This window comes from Phyllosticta citribraziliensis (genome assembly GCF_038025025.1).
Source record: "Phyllosticta citribraziliensis strain CPC 17464 chromosome Unknown J3D65scaffold_6, whole genome shotgun sequence".
In the NCBI taxonomy this organism is placed as follows: domain Eukaryota; kingdom Fungi; phylum Ascomycota; class Dothideomycetes; order Botryosphaeriales; family Phyllostictaceae; genus Phyllosticta; species Phyllosticta citribraziliensis.
The window spans coordinates 763,338-789,122 of record NW_027117343.1 but is presented as its reverse complement, the minus strand read 5'-3'; the positions used below and the strand labels follow the sequence as shown (position 1 = coordinate 789,122).

The window sequence follows — 25,785 nt, the reverse complement described above, 5'->3', positions numbered from 1 at the left end:
CGCTTTGGATTGGGTTTGGCTGGGTTGGGACTACCGCTGTTATCTTTCCCTCTTCTTGGCTTGATGACGACGAACGACTTTGACGACGCTGACGACCTCTAACGACACTTGAGAAAAGCTGCCTTTCTTCTTCTCCTTTTTCTTTCTCTTGATTCCTCCTCCGCTCTCGCAGGTGCGCATATTGTACGATCTATCCCTATCCGATTGCATTTAGCTAGCGTTGAGTTGCGTGGACTGGCTATCGCTTTTTCGAATGCTATTGCTTATTCTGTGGACTTTGGGCGTTGAGTACTGTGCCGGTCGGACATGGTGCTGGTGGTGCTTCGGCCCTGCAAATGAGCGGTGCTCGGTTCTCGACATTGGCCTCATATTGCGCTCACTCTATCCTACGATACCGACGTCCAATGTGACGCCTCCATGATGTATCTCGGCAGGCCACGACGCCGCCGCGTCGACGCACTCGCCACGTGAATGGGAAAGAAAGAGGCGCGAGCGCAACAGCGGCCGCCAGAGCAGTAAACAACTCTGTGTGGCGGAGCCAGGGCAGTACCCAAAACTCGATGTCCGACCTCTGACTGACGACGACGCTCAGTTCGTAGACTGGAGAGGAGACGATGGGAGTGGAGAGGAGGCGTGCTTTTATATTACCCACTGCGTCGGTTGACCTGCGCCTAGGCTGCTACGGACTCGGTCAAGTGCTAGCACATGCCACGCACCCAGGGGCTCTCATGTGCTTAACAGGCATGTCTGAAAGGCAGGTGGGCAGGGCGCATTGGGGCCGCGTTCGGCGTCGGGGGTATAAAGGCGCTGTGTCTCTCGCAGCCAGATTCGCTTTTCGACAGGCACACGAGTCTCGGGACAGAGTACAACACCACCACCATCACAATGCCGACTGGGGATGCGTCAATCCACCTAACTAATTACGGCACTGTGGCCTCGGTGTTCCTGTCTTTCAATTCAATTCCCAAGGGGTCAGTCAACACTGTAAGAGAGTAGTGCCGCATCATCATCACACTTCAACAACAATAGCCATTGTGATCTGAAAATGACGACGGCGACGCTGCCATTGTGTCGATGAACCCAAAAGCAAGAAGCCAAGGAGGCACGGAAAAGGCAAGTACCGTCTTGCCCAAACGAGCTCCCAGTAGAGGTCGGAGTCCGGCGTCAGGCCAATGCATTCGCCACCATCCTCAGATGTTAGGTCTTCCAGTTTGTCGAAAGGCGGGCTTTTATAGGTGAAAGGTTCAAGACAGTGTACGAGCGCTAGGGTACATGGTCTAGTCAATACATAAGGAGCATTCATGGGCGCGCTTATTATTTAGAGGCAGAGAGACATTTATCTTACGTCGATGACTGCATAAACGTGCTTCTCTTCGCGAGAAAAGAGGAGCTTTGATAAAGCAGCCTTGGGTATGAGCACGAACAAACCACCAACGAACGGACTACTGTGCGGTTTCTGGCTGTTTTTTGTCCTCCGCTTCGTTCTGGCTCGTTGCTCTTGGTTTACTCTGCTTATCACTGTGCAGCTTCTAGGGTTTGTTGAATGTCACCGCCATTGTTTGGTTTTGATGACCGAGGCCGCCATTGCTGGCCAACCTATTGTTGCCGCGTGTGTAGACGCAGAAGCCGCAGCCACGACAAACCAAAGACCAGTCAATTTTATTGTACCAAACCAGCGCGAGGGAGCCAAAGTATTTTCTGTGTCAACGGCCAGAAATTAGATACAGAGCAATCAGGAAGTTCCTGTCGTTGAGCAGCACTTCTTCCGGTCAAAAGATGGCAGTTTTATACCTCACGCCGGTTGCGGCAGCACATGCGAGCGAGGAGACGAGGCATGTGCTCTCAGGATAAGCCTGTGCGCGTGGAAGTTGGCGCCTTGTGACTGTAAAATCTTCCGCCGGGGTGTGAGCAGTATAAAAGCTCTCGCTCCCTCCGCTGAAAAGTTTCTTGGACACAGATGGACAGAGCAGTACGCCAGAAGATGCCATCAAAAACGGCCGACTCTTGGCTCGCTCTGTACCTGCGGTACCACGGAATCCTGTCTGGCATTGAATTGAGTCAGATCTTCGACTTGCTTTCCTCGCTCTCGTTTGTCCCATATTTCCGTTGCGGATTTTGCATCGTACGGCGTACACAACCTGCCAATGCTGGAGCCGCGCAATTCGGCGAGACAATTTTCAGCAGCATCGTGCCGGAACAGTGATGAGCTCGTTCCCCTCCCAAAATCACTCACCAAACCGCAATAGACATTTGCGTGGTTTGCCAGAAAGTTTGACAAAGCCGTAGTTTTTGCTCCCGTTCCCTCCCAAAGGTATTCTCCATGACGATGGTGTTGCGGAGGCAGTGACGTTTGGCCTTGCGGCGTTTGCGTCGACTGCTCAGGCACTTGTCTTTCGTCTTTTCAATTCGAGAAGAGGGGCGCTTATAGACTCAAGCGCGGGCAGAAAGGGCGCACGTGCGGGACTCCGCAGTCGGGCGGTGCCTGAGGAGTGAGGAGCTCTGGTCGCGTAAGCAGTGAGGGTATAAAGGCCCTGCCCTTACTCTTCAACCGCATCTTTTTCATCAACGAGTTGGATGAGCCGCTGAGGCTATATGGACTGAACAGATCCATGGTACTTGTTTCTTTTGTTCCTTTCCTTGTTCCAGTTCCTTCTCCCAGTGCCCGATACTCGAAATGCATTCACCATCTGTGCTGTATCATACATCCCACCATCACTGCAAAACAGCAAAGATGGGCATCACAACAGCACAATGTCACACCTCTATACCACCCAAAGATCTTAAAAAACAAACAACACTGGCTTTTGCACCACAGTAGCATGCCCGTCTCTCACCTCCCCAAAAGTGGGTCATTTCCCAGTTTCTTCTCGCCGCTGGTGAGCGGAAGACCGTCCGTGGGGTGATGGTTGCTCAGAAATGTGGCAACCTCCCCGAGAAAAGAAGAGGGTTTTATACCACACGACACGACACCACACCACAGCACGACGCTCCTGCCTCCCTCCCTCGCGCGCGCATTTGACAGCTCCATCTAATCACGCGCGCGCGCACGCGACAGCTCCATCCCTCACACGCGCGTGGCAATCTCGCCCTGCCTTCCTCCTCTAGAAGCACAAGCTACTGCTAGAGCAGTACAAATACCCTACCCCCTCTCCCTCTACAGCCATCCAACGGCGCGCTTTCCCGCATCGCGGAAGAAAACACGCAGAGTCTAATGCTGGCTGCTGAATCTCGCGGCTCTCGCACTTGGTTTGGTTTGTTTGGCGTGGTGCAAACTGTGAATGCTCCTTGCGCGGTGGCGATGTTGCTGAAGGTCATTATGATGGGAAGATGATGGTGAGGGCCATTGTGATGGAAAGATGGTGGTGATGACTTTATAATTGACTTGAGGAGAGTGGATGGTGAGTGAGATGGAGGGAATAGCCAAGTCTGAGTCTGTTTGAATGGTGGTTTTAGGGGATGAATACCTGGATGCCTTCCTACCTTCCTACCTAGCTAGCTACCAGCATCACCGCAGTGCACTTTGAGGAACCGACTCAAGCAGGCTTGACCTGACCTGACCTAGAGCAAAGGAAAAAAAGGAAAGAAAGAGTAAGGAAAAAGAGCAAGCAAAGAAAGATCATGGGGTATCTCCTGCACCGCTGCCCTTGCCCCGCTATCACGCTTCATCCCCTTTATACCCTGCTCCCACGTACGCCCTTGGGATAGGCAGCTCCCTGGCTTCGTGCCCAGCAGTGACCGAACGCTTCCTGAATGAAGCCGCAGCAATGACCGGAAGCTCCCCGGGTACACCGCCATTCCAGGAGCAATCACTTTTCCTGCTGCCCGCTGCGACACATCCCCCTTTTCCCCTATCACTGTCAAACTCCCTCCTCACCTGTCCCTCTCACCCACGCCCACATCACAAAGCGCCAGACAAAACTCTCTGAAATCGCCCTTGGTCGCCTCCTCAAGATCCTCTTCGAGCAGCACGCCGTACTTCTCGACGTACTCAAGCTTGACGCGTTGCAGGTGGCGGCGGTCCCAGTGCAGGCGGACGAGGCGCGAGATGAGCAGCTCGTAGCGGTGCTGGCGCTGCTGTTTGGCGAGGAGGCCGCTGTGGCTGTCCTTCTTGTCCGAGGGGTTGGACGAGTGGTGATGGCTGCCGTGGTGGTGCGGGTTGGAGGGCGCGGCCGTGGCTGGGTCCGTGTCGATGAGGTCGAGGAGGGCGTGGCGCAGGAGCATGGCGTCGCGCGCGGGCCGGTTGATGACGCCGTTGAGGATGTGGGCGCAGATTTCACCCTAGCACGTTCATCGGTGAGTGAGTGGGTTGAAGATTGCGAAGGGAAAAGCTTACCACAAGATTGCCGCTCTTGCGCAGGACCTCGCGCGCAAAGTTGCCGCCATAGCGCCTCTCGTACAGCCGCAGACACTCGCGCAAATGCTCATCCGAGCGCGTCGTGACGATTCGCAAAATGTCCGTCTCGCCGCCATCGCGCGCCCTGACGCCTTTCGCCAGCACCTCGACGTCGCGGTCGCGGTACTCGGGGGGCCAGAAGTCGCTCTCCTCCTGGCGCCGCGCCTCGAGCGCCGTCAAGATGGCCATGCGGAACTTGTCCTTCTTGAGCTCCGTCTCCATGCAGCGGATGAGGTCGTCGGCGTAGCGCTTGTCCTTGAAGGCGCTGCGAATCTCGCGAATCTCAAAGTTGGAGCGGCCCATGAGGGCTTCGATGAGGAGCTCGCGCTTCGAGTTACCGCCCTGGTACCAGTAGTTGGCCCAAAAGGCTTCGCTCTCCCACCGCCCCAGCGCCGTCACGTAGCAGATTTTGGAAAAGTAGGATCCGCTGGGCAGCTTGAGCTTGATATGCTTGGCCAAGTTGACGCCTTTGCCCTGGATTTTGCAGATGCGCTTGTACTCTGTGCGCAGCTCGAGCAGCTGGTCGTGCGTCAGCGGCGGCAGCACGTCGATTAGCACGTCCGTCTCGACCTCCTTGCGTGCCGTCAACGCATTGAGAATGTCCGACGCGTCCTCTTCGGCGTCGTAAATCTTGACGCGCTTGGGCTTGTGCTGCTTCTTTTCGCGCTTCTCCTCGCGGTGTCGCGACCGTGACCGCTCGCGGTTTTTGTCCTTGGGCGCGAACAGACTGCCCAGCCCGCGCGAGACGTTGGAGCTGCTGCGATGCCGCTCGGGCTTGCGGATGACGACCTTGCGCTCGTCACTCGACCGCAGCTCCAGAGGAGGCAAGTTGTCAATGTCGTCCTCGCGCGGGTGCATGATGGGGCTGGGAATGGGGCTGATGGACTGGTACGTCCCGTGGTACGCCTCCAGCAGAGGACTCGCCGGAGGGAGCGCACCTCCAGCGCCGCTTGGGTATCCGCTCGTTATGTTGGTATCGAGATGCAGTCTGTTGCCGGTCACGGAAAGCCTATCCAGCCGTGGCGTCAGTCCCGGAGATGGTGGCGCCAATTCAGGCCGCGATCCGTGAACCGATAGGCCATGCGGACGCAGACCCGGCGAAGGCGGAGCGCCATGTTTCTTTCCGGGCTTCACTTCGACGACCCGCGCATTGTCTACGCCATACGCCAGGTCGGGATCGTACTTTTCTGCCTTCCTCGACTGTGGCGGCCCCGGTGAAGGCGGAGGAGGGTAGAATTCGTGCGGCTGGGGCATGGCTGTCATCATTGGGCTAGGCGGGGACGCGGCCGTCGTCACCTTGTGGTACACTGGCGGGGGCGGTTGTGCCTGTGCCTGAGCCGTGACCGGCCTCGTCGTGTACTTGATGGCGTCAGGCTGGGCATACTGGTAAGTGCCTGGCTGGTATCCTGCCGAAACATTGCGGACGGGCTGCGGGGGCTGCTGGGTGCTGTTGATGGGCGTGGGCGAGTAACCCCACTGCGAAGGTTGGGCGTACTGGAGGGCAGGCTGCTGAGCTCCAGCTGATGAGGGCGACACGTAGCCGGGGCGCTCGTGAGGCGGCAGATCGGCGTAGGCACCCATGGTGTAGTCGTCCATCCTGGATGGCGGGTTCGGTCTGAGGTTTTGGTGGGCGTTTGCAGCACCACCAAGGACCTGCCCGGGAGTTATGTACGACGAGTGCCCCGGCTGCCTGAGGTCGTATTGCGGGGTTGAGGTCGAGGGCTGCGATTGGGCAGGCGCAAAGTCAGGCGAAAGGATAGCTGGACCTTCGTCTCGGCGGGTCGACCTGTCGCGTGCTGTTCGGCGTGCGGGTGACTTGGAGCGCGAGCGGGCTGCGCGGCGGTCGTCGGGTTGCAGTGACATTTGTGAGAGGTGTTGTGATAGGCCGCGACCCAGGAAAAGCTGGGATTGGCGGGCGGGACAAGAAATGTAGTTGGTGCGCTTCACGTCAGCAGCGCGGGCACGTAGACTATAAGACGAGAAAGGGTGACACGAGAGCGTTCATTTTGCTAGCAGGAATAGAAAAATGCGATGGCTGGCAGTCAGGATGCGGACAAGCCATTTTGGACCCCATTGACGGACATGCCGTGACACGCAAGGCGAGCGGAGGATTGGACGAGAGGAGAGACAGCAGACTGGAGACGAGGCGGAAAAGAGCAGAGGAAGAAGCCAAAGAGAGCAGTCGAGCAGGTGTCGATTGCAGGTGTTGGAGAAGGGGCGAGGACGTGACGTGACGCCGGGAATGCCAAAGGGCTGAAACATGGACATGGGCTAGCGGGCCGGCATCAGCAGGGCAAGGAGGACGGGAATGGAGCCAAGCGGCGAGAGGAAGGATGCACATAAGCAGTCATCCAGCAGCAGAGAGTAGAGAAGGAGCATTACTGCAACGACAATGTGAGAGCAAGCAGAGGGGCCCGGCTGGGGCAGACGGGCGAACGGGGACCTGACCTTGACCTTGACGGAGAACAGCAATCCGGCCGGGGATGCCGGTTCCCGAAGAAGGACCGCGGCAGCTTATCAGCCTCACCGCCCGCTGCCTCTTTGGGCTTATCGCCTGCATGCAGGGACAACCGAAGCGAACGGATGACAAGGATTCTGTCGCCATCCATGTGATGTTTTGTCGTGACCTCTGGCCATGTACCGACCTACAGCTATGTATCCTCCATCTGTGGCAAACGCATGCATTGTGCTCCTACAATCATCGATGTGGCAGAGCTAGACACGTCGCCAGCAGCCTGAAAGGACTCGCATTGTGTTATGCTTCGGAACGTGGTACAACGGTGCAACCAGGGCCACGACCAGACATCTGCAAAGACCCTGACTCCCTGGAGATAAAAAAAAATATGGCCAGTCCAACTTCAGGCCAGGGCTCGCCCCACAACACCCTTACGGCCCTTTTGTGTCTCCTAGACCGACTGGGGTTCGACCATCTGCGACAAAAGGGTCCTCGTTTCACTCGGCCCTCTCAGCCTCTCTCAACCTCGACTTCTCTTCTTCTCCTTCGTCTTGATCTTGTGTGTCCGTCCATTCATTCTTTTGACCATCGCACACCACCCACTCGTTCAACACCCGTAGCCTTGCGCCCTCGACTCATCCCAACATGCCCACCACCACGTCCACTCACCAATCCCACTTCCTCTCGCTGCCTGGCGAGATACGCAACCGCATCTACCACCTAGCCCTGACCACCGCGACGCCCGTTGCCGACGCCCTCTTTCCCAACAACACGGTATCCTTCCCCAAGAGCGCCCACCACTCGATCCCACCGCTGGGCGCTGGCCTGTTGCGAACCTGCCGACACATCCACGACGAGTGCCCCGTCCACATCCTGTACCAGAACAACGTCTTCCGCTTCACCTCAGCCCAGCACTGCCACGCCTTCCTGACCTCGCTGCCGCCCTTTTTGCGCGCCGCCGTGCGCACCCTCGAGCTCGACATCCGCGACGTCAGCCCCTGGAGCACCACGCACGTCGACTCGCTCGGCCGCACCGTGCCCCGCCTCGAATGGCCCAGCTACTGCGCCTATCCCGCCGGCACCGCCTGGGCCAAGACCATGGGCTGCCTCGCCGAGGACGCTCCCGCTCTCAACACCGTCGTCTTGAACTTCGAGGCCTGGCCCCGCGTCAGAGTGACACGCAGACACCTCTGGGATATCTTGCGCCGCTTGTTGTGCAACATTGATGGCCTCGACCGCGTCGTTCTGACGGGGAGTTACGCTGCCGGGACGGCCATGGAGCGCCGCAAGCCGTGGGATGCCGCCTTTTACACCGGCACCGACGACGTGCCCACAGATGATATTGTCGACCGCATGTGGGGCATGGTCGCGGGGCATGAAAACCACCGAGAAGGACCCCTGGGCGAGGGCAAACTGATTCGATGGGAGAGAAACCAGCAAGAGGGAAAGATCGCTTTGGAAGTGGTTGCCCTACGCCATCTTGCAAAGCAAGGCCATCTCCGCCATGTCGAATCGGCCCTGAAGCTCACGCCGTCCGACACGTGGCCCGCAAGCGGCGCTTGCACATTCGAGGATTACCTCCAGAGAAAGGAAATGCCTTCGACAACGTGAACAAGCATCAAGATCAATCCCACCGCCTACGGATAATCGGCTGCGCCGGATCCCAAGGCCCGTGAATTTCGTTCTTGTACTTTTGCAGCCCGATCAACCACCAGCTGCAAATGCCCATGACCAGGCCGGTCAGGATGTTCCCTAGCACCACGCCCGTGATGGCCGCCTTCCACGTGCCGCCAGAGACGGCGAGCGAGAACCCCGCGCCCGCGCCCATCACGAGGAAGATGGTCAGCGTCAGGTGGCCGCGCCAGGAAACGAAGCGCAAATGGCGCCGGAAGACGGGGAAGAGACCAAACACTTCGATCGAGAAGAGTAGAAAGGAAAAGACGTCAGTCGTCGACTCTAGGCGCGAGGCCAGCACCGAGGCAGCCATGATGGCGGCGTTGGTAGAGAGCGACGCGGGGAACCTGTCCGCCATTAGAACTCAGGCCTACGTAACACTAGACTTGTAGATTAGACCATAGACATAGACGAATAGACTTACTTGGCACCAACTCCACCGCCATAGTCAAAGAAGCAAACGTTGATGCACATGAGCACGCTCGTCATGGCCCAAATGGAATCGCTCGTCGTCGACTTGGTCAAAGACTTGAGAATCGGGCTCAGGCCCAGCAATGCGCAGTAGATGAGGACGGCGGACTTGATGGTCGTGACGCGCCGTTGGTTTCGCGTCGACCATGACTCGAGCGGCGGATGGTGGTGCGCGTGCGAGGCGGGAGATGAAATCTCGCCGCCCGTCGAGTGGCCGGCAGAATTGCCAGACACTGCGGAGCCGCTTGATACGACAGACGCCACGCTGGCTCCGCGCGAATGTCCGTTGCTGTCCTGCCCACCGCTGTTGGAGTTGGGTTTGGAGTTGGCGTTTGAATTGGCATTCGAGTTTGCGACTGACGTCGGCAGCAACAAACCCAGCCCCGTAGCCGCAGCCGCAGCAACAGCTGTAGCCGCCGCGTGTCCACCCGAGCTGGTAGAACTGGTACTCGAGACTTCTTCCTGTGCCGTACCGTCCAGCTTCGCAGCAGTCGCATCGCCCAAATTACTTCTCGCAACAACGTCGAGGTCAGCGTCTGTTGGCTTTTCATCCCCCGGGTCTGCCTTTGCCTCAGCATCCTCCTCTTGCCCGACCCAGAGGTCCCAAAGCGCCCAGCCGAGCACTGTGCCTAGGCTGCCAGAGCTGACGACGGCGAAGGGCGTCACGCGCTCCTGGACGATTCCCGTGAAGCAGCAGATGAAGATGACGACGGACATGACGTGCTGGACAATGACGGTGCTGTCGGCGACGAGGGGCCAGAATTCGTAGGGCTGCAGGCGCGGGTTGCGCTGGAGATGGTCGAGGAATGTCTCTTCGTCTGTGTAGTTGTCGGGATCTACGAGCGCATCGAGATGTGCGTTAGTTACTTTCCCATACAAGTGCAATATCGCGTGGGCTTGGTTAAACGGGTGCACATACACGACTGTTTAACCCACAACAGCTTCTTCCATTGGCCTTTCCGCCGCCTGCTACCACTTCTTCCCCTGCCTCTTTCTCGGTCTCTCTCCTTCTTCCGCCGCGCCTCTAGAATGCGTCCGGCTGCTCCGCCCACCACACCGCCGTTCGCGCTCATGTCGCTTATCAGAGGCACCGACGTCGACGAGGTGCTATGTAGACGAGGGCGGCGCGCGATCGAAGGCGGAGGCGAGTGTGAGCTAGAATCGGCATGCGAAAGGTCGTGATGAGGAGGATAATGGTGATGCTGGTAAAGAAAGGCGTCTTCTGGCGCAAGGCGCGAAGGGTCGGGACTGGGTCGACCGCCGCCTGTCGTGCCGACGCCGTTGGGATGTTTCATGGCGGTACCCTGCGGCGGGAGGTTTGGGCTGGGGTTTGGGCGGAGGGTGCTTGTCGCGGGGGCGCCATTGGCGTCGGTGGTCTGCGTCGTGGTCGTTGTCGCAGCATCGTCGGGGGGAGGCATGGATGGTTTGCGTTGGGCTGGGACTGGCTATTGGAAGCTAGCAGCGACGACGCTGTGACGTGCCTTTGGCCTGCGGTGCGGCGCGCCGAGCTACCTGGAGCGGCCGCCCTACGCATCCTGGCCAATGGGGTTGTCGAGTCTAAGGCCTAGCTAATGTGGCTCCTCAACACCCACCTAGTGATTGAATCGATGGATATCAAGAATAAATCCACCTCTCGATGCACGCGTCCATGGTCGACACTGGCAGTGCTTAGACACATGAAACTCCCGCCGGCGGCCAGGACCGCCCGGCACCCAAACCCTCAGGTTCCTACTGTTCCGCCCCGGCAATCGCCGACCCAACTCGCCTACCGCCAAAGCATTCTCCATCTCATGCAGACTGGATATGAAGAAACTGATACAGCTTTGGAGAGCTCCACACATCTCGTACACAACTCGATAGACCCCGACCAATCAGACCACCAACAGCAATTCGACTTGCCTCTTCCGGCGCTGGAGGCCCGTGGCGCCGCTCTTGGCAAGCCTGCACGGGCGGCGGTGCGAGGCGTGATTCGCAGGCTGGGAGATAGCTGTGCGCAGACGACTGCTGTCAGGTACCCGGAGAGAGCGGCTGTTGTGGTGGAGGAACAACTGCATTGGGCCACGACGGCGCTGCGAGGGAGAGGGCAGCTGTTTACCGGCCGGTAATGTGGTGGCGACGGGAGTGACAGGCCGGCTACCAGCGAAGCGAGGCGAGACAGCCAGTACCGCGTGGATATCTATCGCTCTTCGGTTGGTCCAGGTGACGGGTCGAAGGGTCCCGTCGTGTACAGGCAGGTATATATCTCTGCGACGCTGTACCCTTTTCTCCCTTCGCGCATCCCTCTGTTCCTGGCCTGACCTCCTCTCTGTTGTACCACCAACGCCGCCGCCATGCCAACCCCACGCCTCTCTGTCGTGTCCCTTCTTCCTCTCTCGCTCCTCACGTCCCAGACCTACGCTTGGGGCTACCTGGGCCACGAGACTGTTGCTTTCATCGCCCAAAACTTTGTCTCTTCCGAGACTGCCACCTGGGCTCAGGACATTCTTGCCGACGATGGCACCAGCTATCTGGCGTCCGTGGCCACGTGGGCGGACAGCTACCGATACACGGATGAGGGTGACTTTAGCGCCGACTACCATTGGATAGACGCCAACGATGATCCGCCCGAGACGTGCAATGTGGATTTGGAGAGGGATTGCCCGGAGCAGGGCTGCATCGTTTCTGCCATTGCCAATTACGTACGTGTATTCTCGTCGATGGCTGGGGCGAACGTCGAACGAAGGTTGCGAGAGAATCAGAGGGCCTGAAATGAGAGGTGTCAAGAGCATGGAGAGGAGCAAAAAGCGGGAAGAGGAGACCGTGAGGAGAGAAAGAAGATCCCGAAACTCACTGCTCGCCAGACCTCGCGCGTCCAATCTTCAACCCTCTCTACAACCGAAGTCCAAAAGGCTCTGAAATGGGTCATCCATGTGCGTCGTCCCCGGCTCATGTCACCCACTTTTCTCACTCGCGCAGTTTCTCGGTGATATCCACCAGCCGCTGCACGACGAAGCAATCGAAGCCGGCGGCAATGGCATCGAAGTGACGTACGATGGCGAGTCGACCAACCTGCACCACATCTGGGACAGCAACATGCCGGAGCAGCTTGTGGGCGGCTACTCGCTGTCCGACGCGCAGACCTGGGCCGAGACCCTAACGACCGAGATCAAGTCTGGCAGCTACTCGAGCGATGCTGCCAGCTGGCTCGACGGCATGGACGTCGATGATGCTGAGAGTAGTGCCATGGTGTGGGCCACCGAGACCAACAAGTTTGTTTGCAGCACCGTCATGCCGGATGGTAGGGAGGCGGTTGAGACGGGCGACTTGAGTGGTGCCTACTATGACAGCAGCATCGACGTGATTAAGGAGAGAATCGCTCGCGGTGAGTAGACACTTCCGAGTTTTCGCTGTTTGGTGTTTGCCCCTGAAGGTTGATGGGAGTCGGTCACCTCTCAGCCCCCCGGCCTTGGCCGCCATACCGGTCACACCGGAGCAACCATCACGGCCCAAGAATCCCGTCCACCGTGGTACGTGCATAGTGAGAATCTTTTACTGACTTGTGGCTTGCATAGCCGGTTACCGCCTCGCAGCATGGTTGGACCTTATCGCAACTGGCGAGACAAGCTTGGGCACTTCACAGATTAAGAGGGATCTTTCGGCTAGGGGCCTGGAGGACTACCTCTTCCCCAAGCCGGGAATGGCCCGAAGCGAAGCTGCAGAGAAGACTCGCAACAAGAGGCACATCATTGGGTGCACTTGTTAAGACAGTATTGCCGACAAGGCCAACATCCAGTGGCTGTGTGGCATCCTTCGCTCAGCAGAGCACGAGACTTGGAGTTGGGTGTTCTCTGCAGAGCACAGCAGATGATAGATGAGCTAAAGTGTTGATGAGCATAAAAAATTCCAAATAGCGAATGGTATATCCCTTGTGTTGAATCAGTGCTGCCAAGCTGTCGGTGCCTCCAGCTGATGTTGTTCGCTCTCGCATTCAAGAGTTGTAGAAGCAGAATGGAAGACTTGACCACGTCAAACGATACTATCACGGCTTCCCTTTGCCCGATGGCTGCCTGAGAGACTAATGCCAAATCCACTCTCTATACAGTATGACGCACATCGAAATTCTCGTATTGGTAGAGGAGGCTGTGCTGTCAGAGCCGTCGTTCGCCTGTCAACACACTGAAACGGCCTAGATCCACCATAGGTGAAAAGCTTAAGTCGACAAATTTGAAAGAGGCTGGTGGGAGAGCAGGAGCGGATGCATGCGCTCCGCCGTGTGCATAACTTTTAGTGCGGAGCTCCACTCCGCTCCGCCATAGTGGATTAGAGGCCAAGACTCCGCTGTTGCGTGCTGCTGTGGCTGACCAACACACTTCTTGCATCCAAGCACTTGTTTGCTGGGTTGTGAAGATGCAAGACTCAAGAGGATGACACTGGCAAAGGAATGGCGCAGCAGTTGCAGTCTCGTGTGGAATTCCGCTGTCGTCGTTCAACGCAAGCACTGATTGGCCGCGTATACGTCGAGGCGGCCAAGCGCAGCCAAGGACATGTTTGGCGGTAGCGGATCCAGCCATAGTGCGGCAGTGCATGGGATGTGATTGGTGCTAGTGCGCAGTTGATCGTGGTGATGCCGAGACCGGTTCCTCTTCAACTCAACAGCCAGCTCCGGGCCGTACTCCATCCGTGCCGAAGTTATGAAATCTTGTCCCAAGGGAAACCGGCTGCTGGCGTGGCTGCCTAGAAACACGGCACTATTCAGGACAATTTCCTGGCGGGCTGTGTTGGTGATTGTTGCTGTGTTTTTGGCTGCGGTCCACCAGCCTCTGGGGAAGACAGGCACCGGCAAGGCTGGGTACTGGGGTCGAGAACTGCCGATAGGAAGCTGTTTCCTTGGAGTCAGCAGATGTGCCGTGATAAAAAGGCAATGGCAGCTGTATTTGCTTCTGTAATCGACTGCTCACATTTGAACGACACCATCTCTCTCTCGAAAGAACTCCTGAATACCAGCAGCTGAGCAACATGGCAGAGGGGAAAAACGACCACTACAAATATGATCCCAGCTCAGTAGCTGCCATCGTCTTTGCTGTCCTCTTCGGCTTGTCCTCAGCTCTCCATATTGCGCAAATGCTCAAGATGAGGACATGGTACATGACTGCTTTCATTTTCGGTGCCTTGTGTAAGTACGACAAGCCGTTGGTCGCGAGTAAAAACGCTGACAGCCGTCCTCAAAGTCGAGACCGTCGCCTACGTCTTCCGAGCCGTCAACACCTTTGAAGACTATGGTCACTGGACGCTCGTGCCGTTCATTCTTCAAGCCGTGCTTTCTTTGGTTGCGCCATCTCTGTTGGCTGCATCCATATACATGATACTGGGGCGCATCATCCTCTTGACGGACGCAGAGCCTCTTTCAATGATGAGGAAGCGTTGGTTGACGAAATTCTTCGTTGTTGGCGACGTATTCGCTTTCTTGGTTCAATGCATGGGTGAGCAATGCTCGACGTTCAGAGCCCTGGGCATTCAAAACTGACTTGGGCAGGTGCCGGCATCTTGTCTGGCGCAGATTCGAGATCTTCGCAGGACAGAGGCGAAATGGTCATCATAATCGGCCTGATTGTCCAGCTCCTATTCTTTGGCTTTTTCATCATCGTTGCGGCCGTCTTCCACTGGCGCCTGAATAAGAGCCCAACCGAAGCATCGCTTCGTCCAGAAACTCGCTGGAGATACTATCTCACCGCACTCTACGGCACTAGTCTTTTCATCCTGGTCAGGTGCCTCTTCCGCCTAATTGAATACATTCAGGGACAAGATGGTTATCTTCTTTCCAAGGAGGTGTTTTTGTACGTCTTCGATGCGGTTCTCATGTTCCTTGTTTGCGCTTGGTTCAACTGGTGGCATCCCAGCGAGATTGGCGTCTTGCTTCGTGGTGACAAGGCCGCTACCAATGGATTCGCGCTGCTCCGAAGCAGGGAAAAGACACTCGACAACGACAATGAGATGGGGCAAGTGTCGGATATCCGAAGCCACGAGATCAAGTGAGCGAGATGATGAAGAGGTCAGTCTCTCAACTCTTCCGTTTCGTTTCAATTTTGGGGGAGCTTGCTGGTAGCGCAAGCGGCAGGACATCGAGCGGTGGTTTTGTTCGTGTTGTCAATATTGATGAGGGCAGCGTGGCGCCCTGATTTAGAAGGTTTGGAGTTCGGATTAGCTTTTGTTCGTCAGTTTTGCAAATGTAATGGATGAGGAATTGATGATACTGGCGCCGTTCGAGAGGAAGTGACCAGTGGAATGGTGTTTCGGATAGGGCTGGTTCCGTGATTGGCAAGCGGGCCGTCGCGGGAACACCTTGGGCGGGTCGCAGCAGCCGAGTACGAAGTACGACAACCTTACCGATGGACGGACGTCTCCAACAGGTCCTCTCATTCACCTTTCTTTTCTCTCCTCCACCAACCACCCGTTTCTTCGTCTTCTTTTTTTATCGCAGCCCCTCTTCCACCTCCTCGCACCTTCTCTCTATGCATGACAACATCTCACCCCGGGAGCATGGTGCCATCCAGCGACGCTGAGAAGAAAGTCTCGTCGCGTCGATCTCATCGCAAATCGCGCCTTGGCTGTGCCAACTGCAAGCGAAGAAGAATCAAGGTGAGTGTTTGCTTTTGCTCGTCCACGAGCGTCGTTTCGTCAGCCTTGTTTGGAAATCTGCTTTGTCGTTGCCTCCTCCAGGGCGTAAACATTGAAGCCCTTCGCATTTTATGCTGCTGCCTGGATCCCTGAGAACGTGCCCAAGTTTGATACTCCTCCCTGATTCTTTGTCCCGAAATAGTCTTGATTTTCAAAGAGCACATCTGCTCTGCGTTGTCTTTCATTTTTCTAAATCATCGGCCCAGTGCGATGAAAGAAGACCAAGTTGTACAAATTGTGTACGACATGCAATTCACTGCGACTTCGTCCACTCGGCCTCGCAGGCTTCTCGAGCCTCGATGGGGCCGTCGAATTCCACCAGTCCAAGTGATCATTTGACGCCTACCGAACCTTCCTTGGCCGATGGCAACACTCCAACAGCGCCTGGAAGCACTCCAAGCCCACAATTGGACTCTTCAACAACTCTGAGCTCGGCCCAAGGATCTTCAGGATTGAATGTGGCCCAGCTAGAGCTTTTTCACAACTACTGCACCTCGACCTCCTACACCCTCTACACGCTTCCGGGACTGCAAAACTTTTGGCGCGTCAACGCACCCGCAATGGGATTCTCCTATCCATTTGTGCTCCACGGTCTCATGGCAATGTCAGCCATCCATCTCTCCAAATTCGACCATGAGCGCCGGGAGTACTTTCAACGCCAAATGGATTATCACTGGGACATTGCGATCCGGGCTGCCACGTCGGCCCTTGCCCATGTCGACAGCGAGAACGGACATGCGCTCTACGTGTTCGCGGTCATTGCCAGCTTCATAGCGCTGGCCCGCGGCCCCAGACGCGGTGATTATCTGATCTTCGGCGAAAAAGGCATGTGCGAGTACCGGGTGCTGTTCCACACCATTAGACTGATAGTCGACACGGCCAATCTGGACCTCATGCACGGCGTCCTCGCACCTGTCGTATGCCCCGGCAACCGCAGAGTCTCGGAAGTTGAAGAGCGGGACAGCATACCGGACGACACCAAGCACCTCAAGGAACTATCACTACTCATGCGCGAAATCGAGGTCAAAAAGGATCCCGACTGCGAGCTTTATCAGCGGACTGCTGCATCGCTGTGGGTCAGCTATAGCTTGGTATTCGACATCGAGCGCCCGGAGGGCCAGACTCCAATGCACGGCGTCTTTGTCTGGCTCTTCCGTCTGTCGGAAGCGTTCATGGACCGCGTGCAGCAGAGAAAACCTGTCGCCCTCGTCATCTTTGCAAATTTCTGCGTTTTGCTGAACGAGCTCGAGGCGAGATGGTGGGTCAAGGGCTGGGTCTTCCACCTCATGTCGGGCATCTACGAGTCTTTGGAGAGGGAGTTCAGGGTGTGGGTGCAGTCTCCGATTGAGCAGATTGGTTGGATCCCCCCGAGCAGATGAAGAGGCGTCCTTCAAGATTTCAAGATTATTTGCGACCTTCGAGAGAGCAACCATTTTCGGTCGAGGAAGGACTCAGACAAGATGTCGATTATGCGCCAGAGGGAGGAGGGCCTTGGAGACGAATCGCCGACCTTTTGTGCGCCAAAGACAACTAGGCAATGGATTGAAAATCTGCCAGAGCGCTCGTGAGCACAGTTGACTGCAATATCTCCCTTTCTGGAAGCAGTCTGTCGCAGGTCACTGCTGCAAAGAGCAGGCGACAAGACCTTCAGGAAGACAACGCAGCCCGAACGACCCAAAGTGCCAAGGGCTGACGCAGGTCGGCGGTCACTTGGCTATCCATTTGTTTACTCGCTGCGAGCGATGCAAAGTAGAGAGAGCAACTTACAGTATGGTGTCGACGAAATAGCAACAATACAAACACGATTTCCCAGTATCTATTCGTCATGCCGTCAAGCGCAGAAGCATTGTGGGAGGTGCAATGAGACGCGCCACATCCTGGCTTGGGAGAGCTGTCCCTCATCACTACAGCCATGCCCATGAAGAAGTCTCTTACCGCCGCAGCCGAGCGACAAGTCTTGGAAGTGTTTGTTCAGTCAGGGAGCTGTCGTTCGGCGTCGCGCCTGTTTCCTGGGAGCTGTCATGTTCTTGACACCTGCTGCAGTACAGGCCGAGGGCCCTGACATCTGTTTGTGGAGGCACTGTCGATCTGTTCGACACGGTCGTCAAACGTGCTAACTCTGACTCATATGAGACTGTCTCTGGTGTCTGTGGCTTTGGAAGGCGGGTCACTGTCTCGGTCGACGCGGTATTTTGGCTGTGCCACTTCTTACTCATTCTGATATTTTGACCTGAGGAGCGATCCTGTCTCAACACGAAGGGGTTTTAAGGCAGAGGCTTTGCGGGCTTGTCAATGGAGGATGTTTCGAGGTCATGAAGCAGCAAACAAAGCTTCAGGTGGACGACATGAAGGTTGAGAGAAGAATTGAGGATGTGACTGCAGGAGGCGGAGGTGACTACGCCTATTCAATATATAAGCCTTGAAAGTGACAACATTAGCATCGTCCCCTCAGCTGCACCGCTTCGGTGGTGCAGTTGGAGGGGACATAGGATCCGAAATGAATGGGCGGGCGTCGTTGCGAGGGTGCCGCCAGTTCGAGTCTGGTACGTGCCGCCCATCATTTCGGATCTGTTGTACTATAACTTCTGAGATGGAGATGGATGGCGCGTCGTTGCGAGGGTGCCGCCGGTTCGAGTCTGGTACGCGCCGCCCTCCTGCTTGGAATGTAATACTGTTCATGTAAAAACGCTGTACTATATAACCTCCTCGAAAGAGAAAGGTTTGTAAGCCCTGGCCTACGCGCCGGGGTGGAGTTTTGCTCTTTTGCTGCGCACTCTCTGGTGGTGGTGGCGTCGCGGTGATGATGTCTTTTGAGGTTTGTTTCTTTTTGCTTCTTGACTTGCGGCGGACGGTCTGCTCTTTGTACCCTTTTGCTTTTCTGCATCATCGTCTTTCCTGAATGGTCCATCGAAAGCTCCACCTCGCCGTCCTGCTTTCCACCACTCCTTTCGCGAACACCGGACCTTGCCTCTTCGGCAACCACCCATCACCTCACAGCTCTTAAACAGTACCACCGCCGCCAACTTCCCAATGATCTCCACAACACTTACAAAGTCCAGAAAACACGCCCAACAACGTCACATCTCTTACCACGCACCATTTCAACCACCACGGCATTTCAATGGCTTCATAGCTCAGCAACCATTGCAGTCATCTTAAGCGCGCCGATACTCCACCAACAACGCGTAGCCCTCTATGACCGCGCTCATGTCCGACACGCTCTCCTCCGCCCACATGTGTCCGTGGCCAATCCAACCTTCGCACACACCACCGCCCAGCGCAATGCTCCGGCCCGTCCCCTACTCTTCGTACATCGTCCTCAGCACAGCGCTCATCCCCATCTTCATTATACTCGCCGCAATCAGCAGCCCAACCAACGCTCTCTCGGCGCGCCAAACCGCCGCCTTCTTTTGCGTCTGCCTCATGCCGGTCGCCGTGGTTGGCCTTTTCCCAATGATTGTTGCGATTGCGCCAACGGTTGCGGGAGAGGTGGCGCTGGTGTGGGTATTGACTAGGCTGGCTGAGAAGTGGCGGCGGTTGTCTGTGCGAGCTTGAACGTCCCTGATGTGGAAGCGGTCGATGGGACGAGGGGATTTGAGAGAAGGCGAAAGACGCGCGCCGTCAACAGATACACAGACGTGTGAGCCCGGTTCGCCCACTTCGACTGCATGTGCCACGACTTTTGGCTCCGCCTTCGCCGGAGCTTGCTCTTTGCCCGTCGCCGTCGTGTGACCAGAAATCAAGAGGACCGGGAAGAGAAATCCGAGGGCCCATATACGGCAGAACGACGAGAGAGCTTTGGAGTTGGGAGAGGTAATGCGAATCGGGAATAGCGTGATATATGGGAGCGGAGACGGCAGATCAAGCTGACTCGAGAACGACTTGGAAGCCGCATCCTCACTGCTCAGAATATAGATGAAGAAACAGGAAAAATGTTCCCTGACAATCACTGTGCCATCCAAGCTTCGATTCTCTGCCGATAAAATGGAGTGAAAGAATGGAGAAGAGACATCTAACCATGTAAACTGCATCAGACGTTTATGTCTACGAGCCGCGAGTGCGGCCTCCAAACAATCCCTCTATGACGTCGAAATATCTCTAAACCACGCGTCCAAACGCCGCCCAATGCAGACAAATCAATGGTGACAAACAAGCGATGCAAACGCTCACCCTCATGCTCTTACATGCAGGCGCCAAATCTCAACTCTACCAAATGCATCAGTCGAGCAAAATATCGTAACCATCCTTTTCAATCCGCGCCGGGTCGCTGACCAACCCGTACTTTCGTCTGACTACTTCAAAAACAATCAGACCCGCGGAAGTGCTCGGCACCTGGCGAATGGTGCTCGAGAGAAAGTCGCGGTACAGGTAGCGACGCCAGCCGCCCGTGCGCTTGGCCTGCATCCGACATTGCTCAAACGTCTTTTCGTAGGCATGGTAATACATGCGCCAGATCGAGCGCTTGCGATGCTCTTGCTGGGCGGCATAGTCGAGGCTCTCGAGACGCCTGTAGTGCACATTTTGGATCTCTGTCAGGGGGTGTTGGATGGCTTGTTGAGCGATGGACGCCGCGATGCCTGCGGTCAGAATGAACGCTGGCTCCATCATGTAGTGAGGTTTGATGACTGGGCGCTCGCCGTCCATCCAGTGAACCGTCTTGGCCCATGGACCAAAGTCAAAGACCGAGTCGTAGTCTCCGTAGTAGCGTCTGACAAAGTTGTAGTAGGACTGCGACTTGATGTACTCGAATGTGGCGAAGAAGACGCCATTGCCTAGACTGTCCTTTACGAGGGAAAGAGACCAGCCGGCAAAAACACCACGGAGCCCAATTTCCCGCAGTTTGTGTCCCGCATACTGCCACATGGTCTTGTAGCGGCCTTCGAGCATGTCTGATGTCTGGAAGCGTACTTGCAACGCGTCAAGAGGAGCAGCAACAAGTGACTGGATGGTGCCTGCGCAAAGGCCTGCAGCAAAGGTGTGTGCGGGTGGTGCCGGGGGATATACACGTTTGGCGGCGTGGGAAGAGGGTTCGTGGAGATGGCCGAGACACTGAAGATAGGCTGTATAGAGTACGGCGCCGACGCTGCTGTGGCTTAGTTTCTGCTCTGTTCAGCGCGAGTATAGGATTACCTGACATTGGCCAGCATCGGCGGCAGCACCTGGTTTGGTATGAAACCCCATCCGTGCTCCTTTACAGCATATGCGAGGATTGCCGGTGAGGTTGAGCGCCACGACCACGGTAAGTTTGATTGTATGGCGGGGTTTATGGCTCGCGCGTAGGCCTGCAGCGGTAAGAAGGGGTGCTGGGGGTCGTTCTCAAGGCCTTACCATGTAGCTATCAAAAGTTAGTGAATGGTCTTTTATGATTTGACAGCGCTGTCGACGTACTCTACCCGCGAGCGGAAGAAGGCCTTGATGGGGGCTCGAAAATAAAAGGTCATGAACTGCACAGCTACGGCGCGCATACCGGCAGCAGAGGCGCCCGTTGCGGCGTTGTTCTTTGGCTGCTTCTTCTTCTTCCCATCTTGGATGTCGAGATCCTGCGGGCTAGAGTCCGGGATTTGGCCATCGGAAACCGAGGTCATCGTCCACGAGAGAGGCGATTGTTGGAGAAGCACGCCGACATCTGCGCAGCAGAAGGCGAAGGAGAGATGGGAAGTAAGAGAGAAGGCCAGGCGGTCATCTGGAGTCGGGTCAAAGGGCCCACGCACGCGGACGCCGCGCCGAGCTGGCGCGAGCCTGAGGCCAACCTGACAGCTCCCCCGGGCATGTCCCGCGGCGACGCGACGTCATTGGCTCGGACCGACCTTTTGCCGACGCCGACGTGACCCTGCCGCCGGGCGCGCGCCAAGAACTTGCGTGGATCTGGAAGGCGCGTTTCCATTAAACCAACCCTCTGCGCGCGCAGCTCCACCGTCACCACCGCTTCACCCGCACCACCGTCTCTCGACCTGCGCCGTCGCCAGTCTTTGCCGTACCTCGAGAACAGTCGTCGTCGCCCGTCCGGCGGTGTCGGGAGTATTCGTCGCCATGGCTGACATTGCAATCGACAAGAACTCGTTCCACGACCGCCTGTCCTCATTCCTTTCCCAGTGGAAGAACGACAAGCGCTCTGGCGACGCCATATTCGGCGGCGTCTCGTCCATCGTCATCGTCGTCGGCAAAGCCAATGACGCCAACGCGTATCCCAAAAACGTGGCTTTCCAGGTGAGAGCTCTGCCATCTAGCGAATGGCCGGATAAGGCGCTGACCGCAAACTCTGTAGCTCTGGTTGCTCGGCTACGAGTTCCCTACGACGCTGTTCGTCATCAATCCCGACGGAATCCACATTGTCACGACCAAGAAGAAGGGTAAGGACCACAATCGCTGGTACTATACATTTAGGCTGATGGCATGTAGCTGCCTACCTGGAGCCGCTCAAGGGTGGCAAGGTGCCCGTGGAGCTTCACATTCGAGGCAAGGATGCCGACGAGAATGCCAAACAGTTCCAGCAGTGTCTCGATGTCATAAAGAATGGTGGCAAGAAAGTCGGCGTGCTGCTTAAGGATCAGTCCGCCGGTCCATTTGTGGAAGAGTGGAAAAAGTCATACGAGGAAGTTGCCAAAGACCTTGAAGAGGTCGACTGCGCCTCGGCGCTGTCTACTTCGGCGCTGTCGGTTAAGGACGAGAAGGAACTGGTAGGTGACCCGTTGGGATGAGACGGCGGCCGCTGACGCTTACAACAGAGGGCCATTCGAGACGCTTCCAAAGCATCGAGCGGCATTGCCAACTACTTTGTTGACGAAATGTCCGAAATCCTCGACGCCGAGAAGAAGATCACACATCAAGCTCTGGCGGACAAGGTTGCGACAAAGCTGGACGACAACAAGTTTTTCAATAAGCTCAAGGTCTCCAACAACTTTGACCCCATGAACTTGGATTGGAGCTTTCCACCCGTGGTGCAGAGTGGCGGAAACTACGACCTCAAGTTCACAAGAGATTCGGACAAGAACAACTTGCACGCGGGAATCATTGTCGCAGCACTTGGGCTTCGGTATCAAAGCTACTCGTCCATGATTGCGCGGACCTACATGGTCGACCCCAACAAGTCCCAGGAAGCAAACTACAAGCTCCTCCGCCAGATTCACCAGGAAGTTGTTGCAAATATCAAGGACGGCGCTGTCGCCAAGGACGTCTACAACAAGGCGCTGGGTTTGCTCAAGTCAAAAAAGCCAGATTTGGAGAAGCATTTCCCAAAGAATCTCGGCTACGGCATCGGCATCGAGCTCAAGGACACCCAACTAATTCTCAGCGGCAAAAACAGCCGTAAGCTCAAGGATGGCATGACATTGCAAGTCACGACCAGCTTCAGTGACTTGGTCAACCCCAACCCACAAGATAAGAAGAGCAGCACTTACTCCTTGATCATCACCGACACTGTGCGTGTGACTGGGCAGGAATCCATCATCTTCACGCGGGATTCCACCTCTGACCTGGAGTCTTGTTCATTCTTCTTTAAAGACGAAGAAGAGGAAAAGGCATCCAAGCCCAAGGCCAAGAAGGATGCCCGCGTTGGTGCAGTCGCCCCGGCAAACATTACCAAGACCCGGCTTCGTCATGAGCGCCAGACCAACCAACATGCCGAGAAGGAAGAAGCACGACGTGAGCACCAGAAGGAGCTGCACGAAAAGAAGCGTCGTGAGGGTCTGGAAAGATATGGCGCTGAAATTGGAAATCTGAATGGCGCGACCGAGAAGAAGTTCAAGCGGTTCGAGTCGTACAAGCGCGACAACCAGTTTCCCACCAAGGTCAAGGACCTCATGGTCGTCGTGGATGACAAGAACTTGACGGTGGTCCTGCCCATTATGGGCCGTCCTGTGCCCTTCCACATCAACACGATCAAAAACGCGAGCAACAGCCCCGAAGGCGAATACACCTCGCTGCGTATCAACTTTCTGTCCCCAGGTCAGGGTGTCGGCCGCAAGGACGACCAGCCGTTTGAGGATCCGACGGCCCATTTTGTCAGGAGCTTGACATTCAGGTCGCGTGATATTGATCGCATGGAGCACATTGCCAAGCAGATTACCGAGTTGAAGAAGGAGTCTGTGCGCCGCGAGCAAGAGAAGAAGCAAATGGAGGACGTGATTGAGCAGGACAAGCTCATTACGGTCAAGAGTGAGTGGATGCTGAACATTTCGGATGGTCAAGCTAATGAAATGCAGATCGCAAGCCGGCACTGTTGGACATGATTTTCGTCCGTCCCGCCATGGATGGAAAACGTGTGCCTGGCACCGTCGAAATCCACCAGAATGGTCTCCGCTACAACCACGGCACCGGCCAAAAGATTGACATCCTCTTCAGCAACATCAAGCACTTGTTCTTCCAGCCTTGCCAGCACGAGCTGATAGTCATCATCCACGTGCATCTCAAGAACCCCATCATGATTGGCAAGCGAAAGGCCAAGGACGTCCAGTTCTACAGAGAGGCTACGGAAATGCAGTTTGACGAGACGGGCAACCGCAAGCGCAAGCACCGGTTTGGCGACGAGGAAGAATTCGAGGCCGAGCAAGAAGAGCGGCGGCGCCGTGCGCAGCTCGACAAGGAGTTCAAGGCATTCGCCGACAAGATTGCCGACGCTGGACGCAATGAAAATGTCGGCGTCGACATTCCTTTCCGCGATCTTGGATTCAACGGCGTGCCGTCTCGGTCAAGCGTTTGGATCCAGCCTACGACGGATTGTCTCGTGCAACTCACGGAGCCGCCGTTCCTCGTCCTCACGCTCAGCGAGATTGAAATTGTGCATCTCGAACGTGTGTCGTACGGTCTCAAGAACTTTGATATGGTGGTCGTCTTCAAAGACTTCACCAGGGTTCCCGTGCACATTAATACGATTCCCGTCGAGTCGCTCGACGCAGTGAAGGACTGGCTCGACAGCGTCGAGATTCCATTCTCGGAGGGTACCGTCAACCTCAACTGGGCGACCATCATGAAGACGGTGCAGGCGGACCCTCACCAGTTCTTTGTCGATGGTGGTTGGAACTTCATTGCTGCCGACTCTGACTCTGGAGATGAGGAAAACAGCGAGGAGCAAGAGTCGAACTTTGAGATTAGCGATTCGGAGCTGGCCGAGTCGGAGTCGGAGAGTGAGGAGGAGAGCGACTTTGACGAGTACGCATCAGACGAGCCCAGCGGGTCCGAGGAGGATGCAAGCGAGGTTAGCGAGGGTGAAGACTGGGACGAGCTGGAGAAGAAGGCGAAGCAGAAGGACCGGGACGGACACGACAGCGACGACGGGGGCAAGAAGCAGCAAAAGCGAAAGCGGTAAACTGGTTGACCGCATGTGCCTCGGAGAAGGCTTGAAGGATTCTCCTTTTTTTCCCTCTCATCAATTTTTTTTTCACTGCTCCCACTTTTCATTTCTCAGATTACGGCTGAGGTGCGGGGAGCAACGGTCATGTTTGCTTTATTCTGAAAAGGGCTAATTGGCGAGAATCACGACAGCGGGGACTTGAGCTTGGGGAAGTGGAGAGTAGCACCGATAGCTGCATGAGCAATGGATATATGGAAGCTCGAGGATGGCGGTGAGGTCCAAAAATAAAATGAAGGAAGATGAAGTGGATCGTGGATCGCGTCACCGCCACGATGCTTTTTCCAGAGGCGCGGATGTTTGGAGCGAAACGAAGGCAGGGAAGACGTGTCATGCAGCAAGAGTTGCCGGGGTTGCGGATTGTGATGATGTCTTCAAGTGGTGTATGTAAGTAACTGAGAGAGGGTTTGCATGGGCTGGCGAGGAAGAGGGGACGGTGGGTGGGGTCTGGCAAAAGCAATCAACGAGGCGTTTGACACGGCGGCGGGCAGAGCGGGACGCAGCGACGGAAGGACGGACGGAGGGAGGGAGGGAGGGACGGGACGGGAGATGACAAAGGCTGTTTGCAACGGGAGGTCAGAAGGTTGATGCGATTGTTGTTGTTGATGTGACTGACTTCGTCTTCTGGAAGAGTTTTGGCGACGTGATGGTGTAGACGATCGATGGGGCAGACCGATCGGCCGGGACGTTGGCGTCGACGGCTCGGCGGCGCTGATTGGCCATGGGGACCAACGGCGACGAGGGCGCTGAGGGGACATGGAGATGATGAGATCCAAGGCCATTAAAGAACAG

The 25,785-nt window shown here is 56.2% G+C and overlaps 9 protein-coding genes across 9 annotated transcripts; 5 read left to right on the top strand and 4 right to left on the bottom strand.

Annotated features, from left to right (window-relative positions):
• Positions 1–3,396: 3,396 nt before the first annotated feature.
• Positions 3,397–6,498, bottom strand: J3D65DRAFT_362515 (uncharacterized protein). Its single transcript, XM_066795653.1, has 2 exons — positions 4,334–6,498; positions 3,397–4,278 (listed from the first exon to the last, which is right to left on the bottom strand). The coding sequence occupies exons 1-2, from the start codon at positions 6,254–6,256 to the stop codon at positions 3,871–3,873; spliced, it is 2,331 nt and encodes a 776-aa protein (XP_066655183.1). The 5' UTR covers positions 6,257–6,498; the 3' UTR covers positions 3,397–3,870.
• A 523-nt stretch (positions 6,499–7,021) lies between these two features.
• On the top strand, positions 7,022–8,957 carry J3D65DRAFT_571098 (uncharacterized protein). The gene has a single exon (XM_066797632.1). It carries the CDS (start codon positions 7,494–7,496, stop codon positions 8,457–8,459), a length of 966 nt encoding a protein of 321 aa, XP_066655182.1. The 5' UTR covers positions 7,022–7,493; the 3' UTR covers positions 8,460–8,957.
• Positions 8,473–10,066, bottom strand: J3D65DRAFT_553600 (phosphatidylinositol N-acetylglucosaminyltransferase subunit C; the record flags this gene model as incomplete). The annotated part of the gene is made up of 4 exons (XM_066797142.1): positions 8,473–8,869; positions 8,947–9,349; positions 9,503–9,829; positions 9,913–10,066. The coding sequence occupies 4 exons, from the start codon at positions 10,064–10,066 to the stop codon at positions 8,473–8,475; spliced, it is 1,281 nt and encodes a 426-aa protein (XP_066655181.1).
• A 1,013-nt stretch (positions 10,067–11,079) lies between these two features.
• Positions 11,080–12,761, top strand: J3D65DRAFT_362420 (nuclease PA3). The gene is made up of 4 exons (XM_066795652.1): positions 11,080–11,671; positions 11,834–11,902; positions 11,949–12,354; positions 12,545–12,761. Exons 1-4 carry the CDS (start codon positions 11,324–11,326, stop codon positions 12,733–12,735), a joined length of 1,014 nt encoding a protein of 337 aa, XP_066655180.1. The 5' UTR covers positions 11,080–11,323; the 3' UTR covers positions 12,736–12,761.
• A 1,227-nt stretch (positions 12,762–13,988) lies between these two features.
• Positions 13,989–15,005, top strand: J3D65DRAFT_553939 (RTA1 like protein-domain-containing protein; the record flags this gene model as incomplete). The annotated part of the gene is made up of 3 exons (XM_066797158.1): positions 13,989–14,145; positions 14,201–14,452; positions 14,506–15,005. The coding sequence occupies 3 exons, from the start codon at positions 13,989–13,991 to the stop codon at positions 15,003–15,005; spliced, it is 909 nt and encodes a 302-aa protein (XP_066655179.1).
• A 358-nt stretch (positions 15,006–15,363) lies between these two features.
• J3D65DRAFT_362368 (uncharacterized protein) lies at positions 15,364–17,208 on the top strand. The gene is made up of 2 exons (XM_066795651.1): positions 15,364–15,608; positions 15,854–17,208. The coding sequence occupies exons 1-2, from the start codon at positions 15,486–15,488 to the stop codon at positions 17,024–17,026; spliced, it is 1,296 nt and encodes a 431-aa protein (XP_066655178.1). The 5' UTR covers positions 15,364–15,485; the 3' UTR covers positions 17,027–17,208.
• Positions 17,209–18,750: 1,542 nt separating this feature from the next.
• Positions 18,751–19,771, bottom strand: J3D65DRAFT_362323 (uncharacterized protein). Its single transcript, XM_066795650.1, has one exon. It carries the CDS (start codon positions 19,676–19,678, stop codon positions 18,947–18,949), a length of 732 nt encoding a protein of 243 aa, XP_066655177.1. The 5' UTR covers positions 19,679–19,771; the 3' UTR covers positions 18,751–18,946.
• A 94-nt stretch (positions 19,772–19,865) lies between these two features.
• On the bottom strand, positions 19,866–21,232 carry J3D65DRAFT_667726 (mitochondrial carrier domain-containing protein; the record flags this gene model as incomplete). Its single annotated transcript, XM_066803049.1, has 4 exons — positions 19,866–20,730; positions 20,778–20,929; positions 20,976–20,982; positions 21,036–21,232. The coding sequence occupies 4 exons, from the start codon at positions 21,230–21,232 to the stop codon at positions 19,866–19,868; spliced, it is 1,221 nt and encodes a 406-aa protein (XP_066655176.1).
• A 445-nt stretch (positions 21,233–21,677) lies between these two features.
• On the top strand, positions 21,678–24,951 carry J3D65DRAFT_603064 (FACT complex subunit-domain-containing protein; the record flags this gene model as incomplete). The annotated part of the gene is made up of 5 exons (XM_066798179.1): positions 21,678–21,854; positions 21,913–21,997; positions 22,047–22,324; positions 22,373–23,801; positions 23,849–24,951. 5 exons carry the CDS (start codon positions 21,678–21,680, stop codon positions 24,949–24,951), a joined length of 3,072 nt encoding a protein of 1,023 aa, XP_066655175.1.
• Positions 24,952–25,785: the final 834 nt, after the last annotated feature.

What these genes read in the sequence shown, in the direction of transcription:
- J3D65DRAFT_362323 (XM_066795650.1), bottom strand. Translation starts at nt 19,678, where the DNA reads ATGCAGTTTACATGGTTAGATGTCTCTTCTCCATTCTTTCACTCCATT.
- J3D65DRAFT_362420 (XM_066795652.1), top strand. Translation starts at nt 11,324, where the DNA reads ATGCCAACCCCACGCCTCTCTGTCGTGTCCCTTCTTCCTCTCTCGCTC. An exon ending in TTTCTGCCATTGCCAATTAC is followed by an intron (nt 11,672 to 11,833) that starts GTACGTGTATTC and finishes ACTGCTCGCCAG; the next exon opens with ACCTCGCGCGTCCAATCTTC. An exon ending in CTCTGAAATGGGTCATCCAT is followed by an intron (nt 11,903 to 11,948) that starts GTGCGTCGTCCC and finishes TCACTCGCGCAG; the next exon opens with TTTCTCGGTGATATCCACCA.
- J3D65DRAFT_362515 (XM_066795653.1), bottom strand. Translation starts at nt 6,256, where the DNA reads ATGTCACTGCAACCCGACGACCGCCGCGCAGCCCGCTCGCGCTCCAAG. An exon ending in GCAAGAGCGGCAATCTTGTG is followed by an intron (nt 4,279 to 4,333) that starts GTAAGCTTTTCC and finishes TGAACGTGCTAG; the next exon opens with GGTGAAATCTGCGCCCACAT.
- J3D65DRAFT_571098 (XM_066797632.1), top strand. Translation starts at nt 7,494, where the DNA reads ATGCCCACCACCACGTCCACTCACCAATCCCACTTCCTCTCGCTGCCT.
- J3D65DRAFT_362368 (XM_066795651.1), top strand. Translation starts at nt 15,486, where the DNA reads ATGACAACATCTCACCCCGGGAGCATGGTGCCATCCAGCGACGCTGAG. An exon ending in GCAAGCGAAGAAGAATCAAG is followed by an intron (nt 15,609 to 15,853) that starts GTGAGTGTTTGC and finishes TCATCGGCCCAG; the next exon opens with TGCGATGAAAGAAGACCAAG.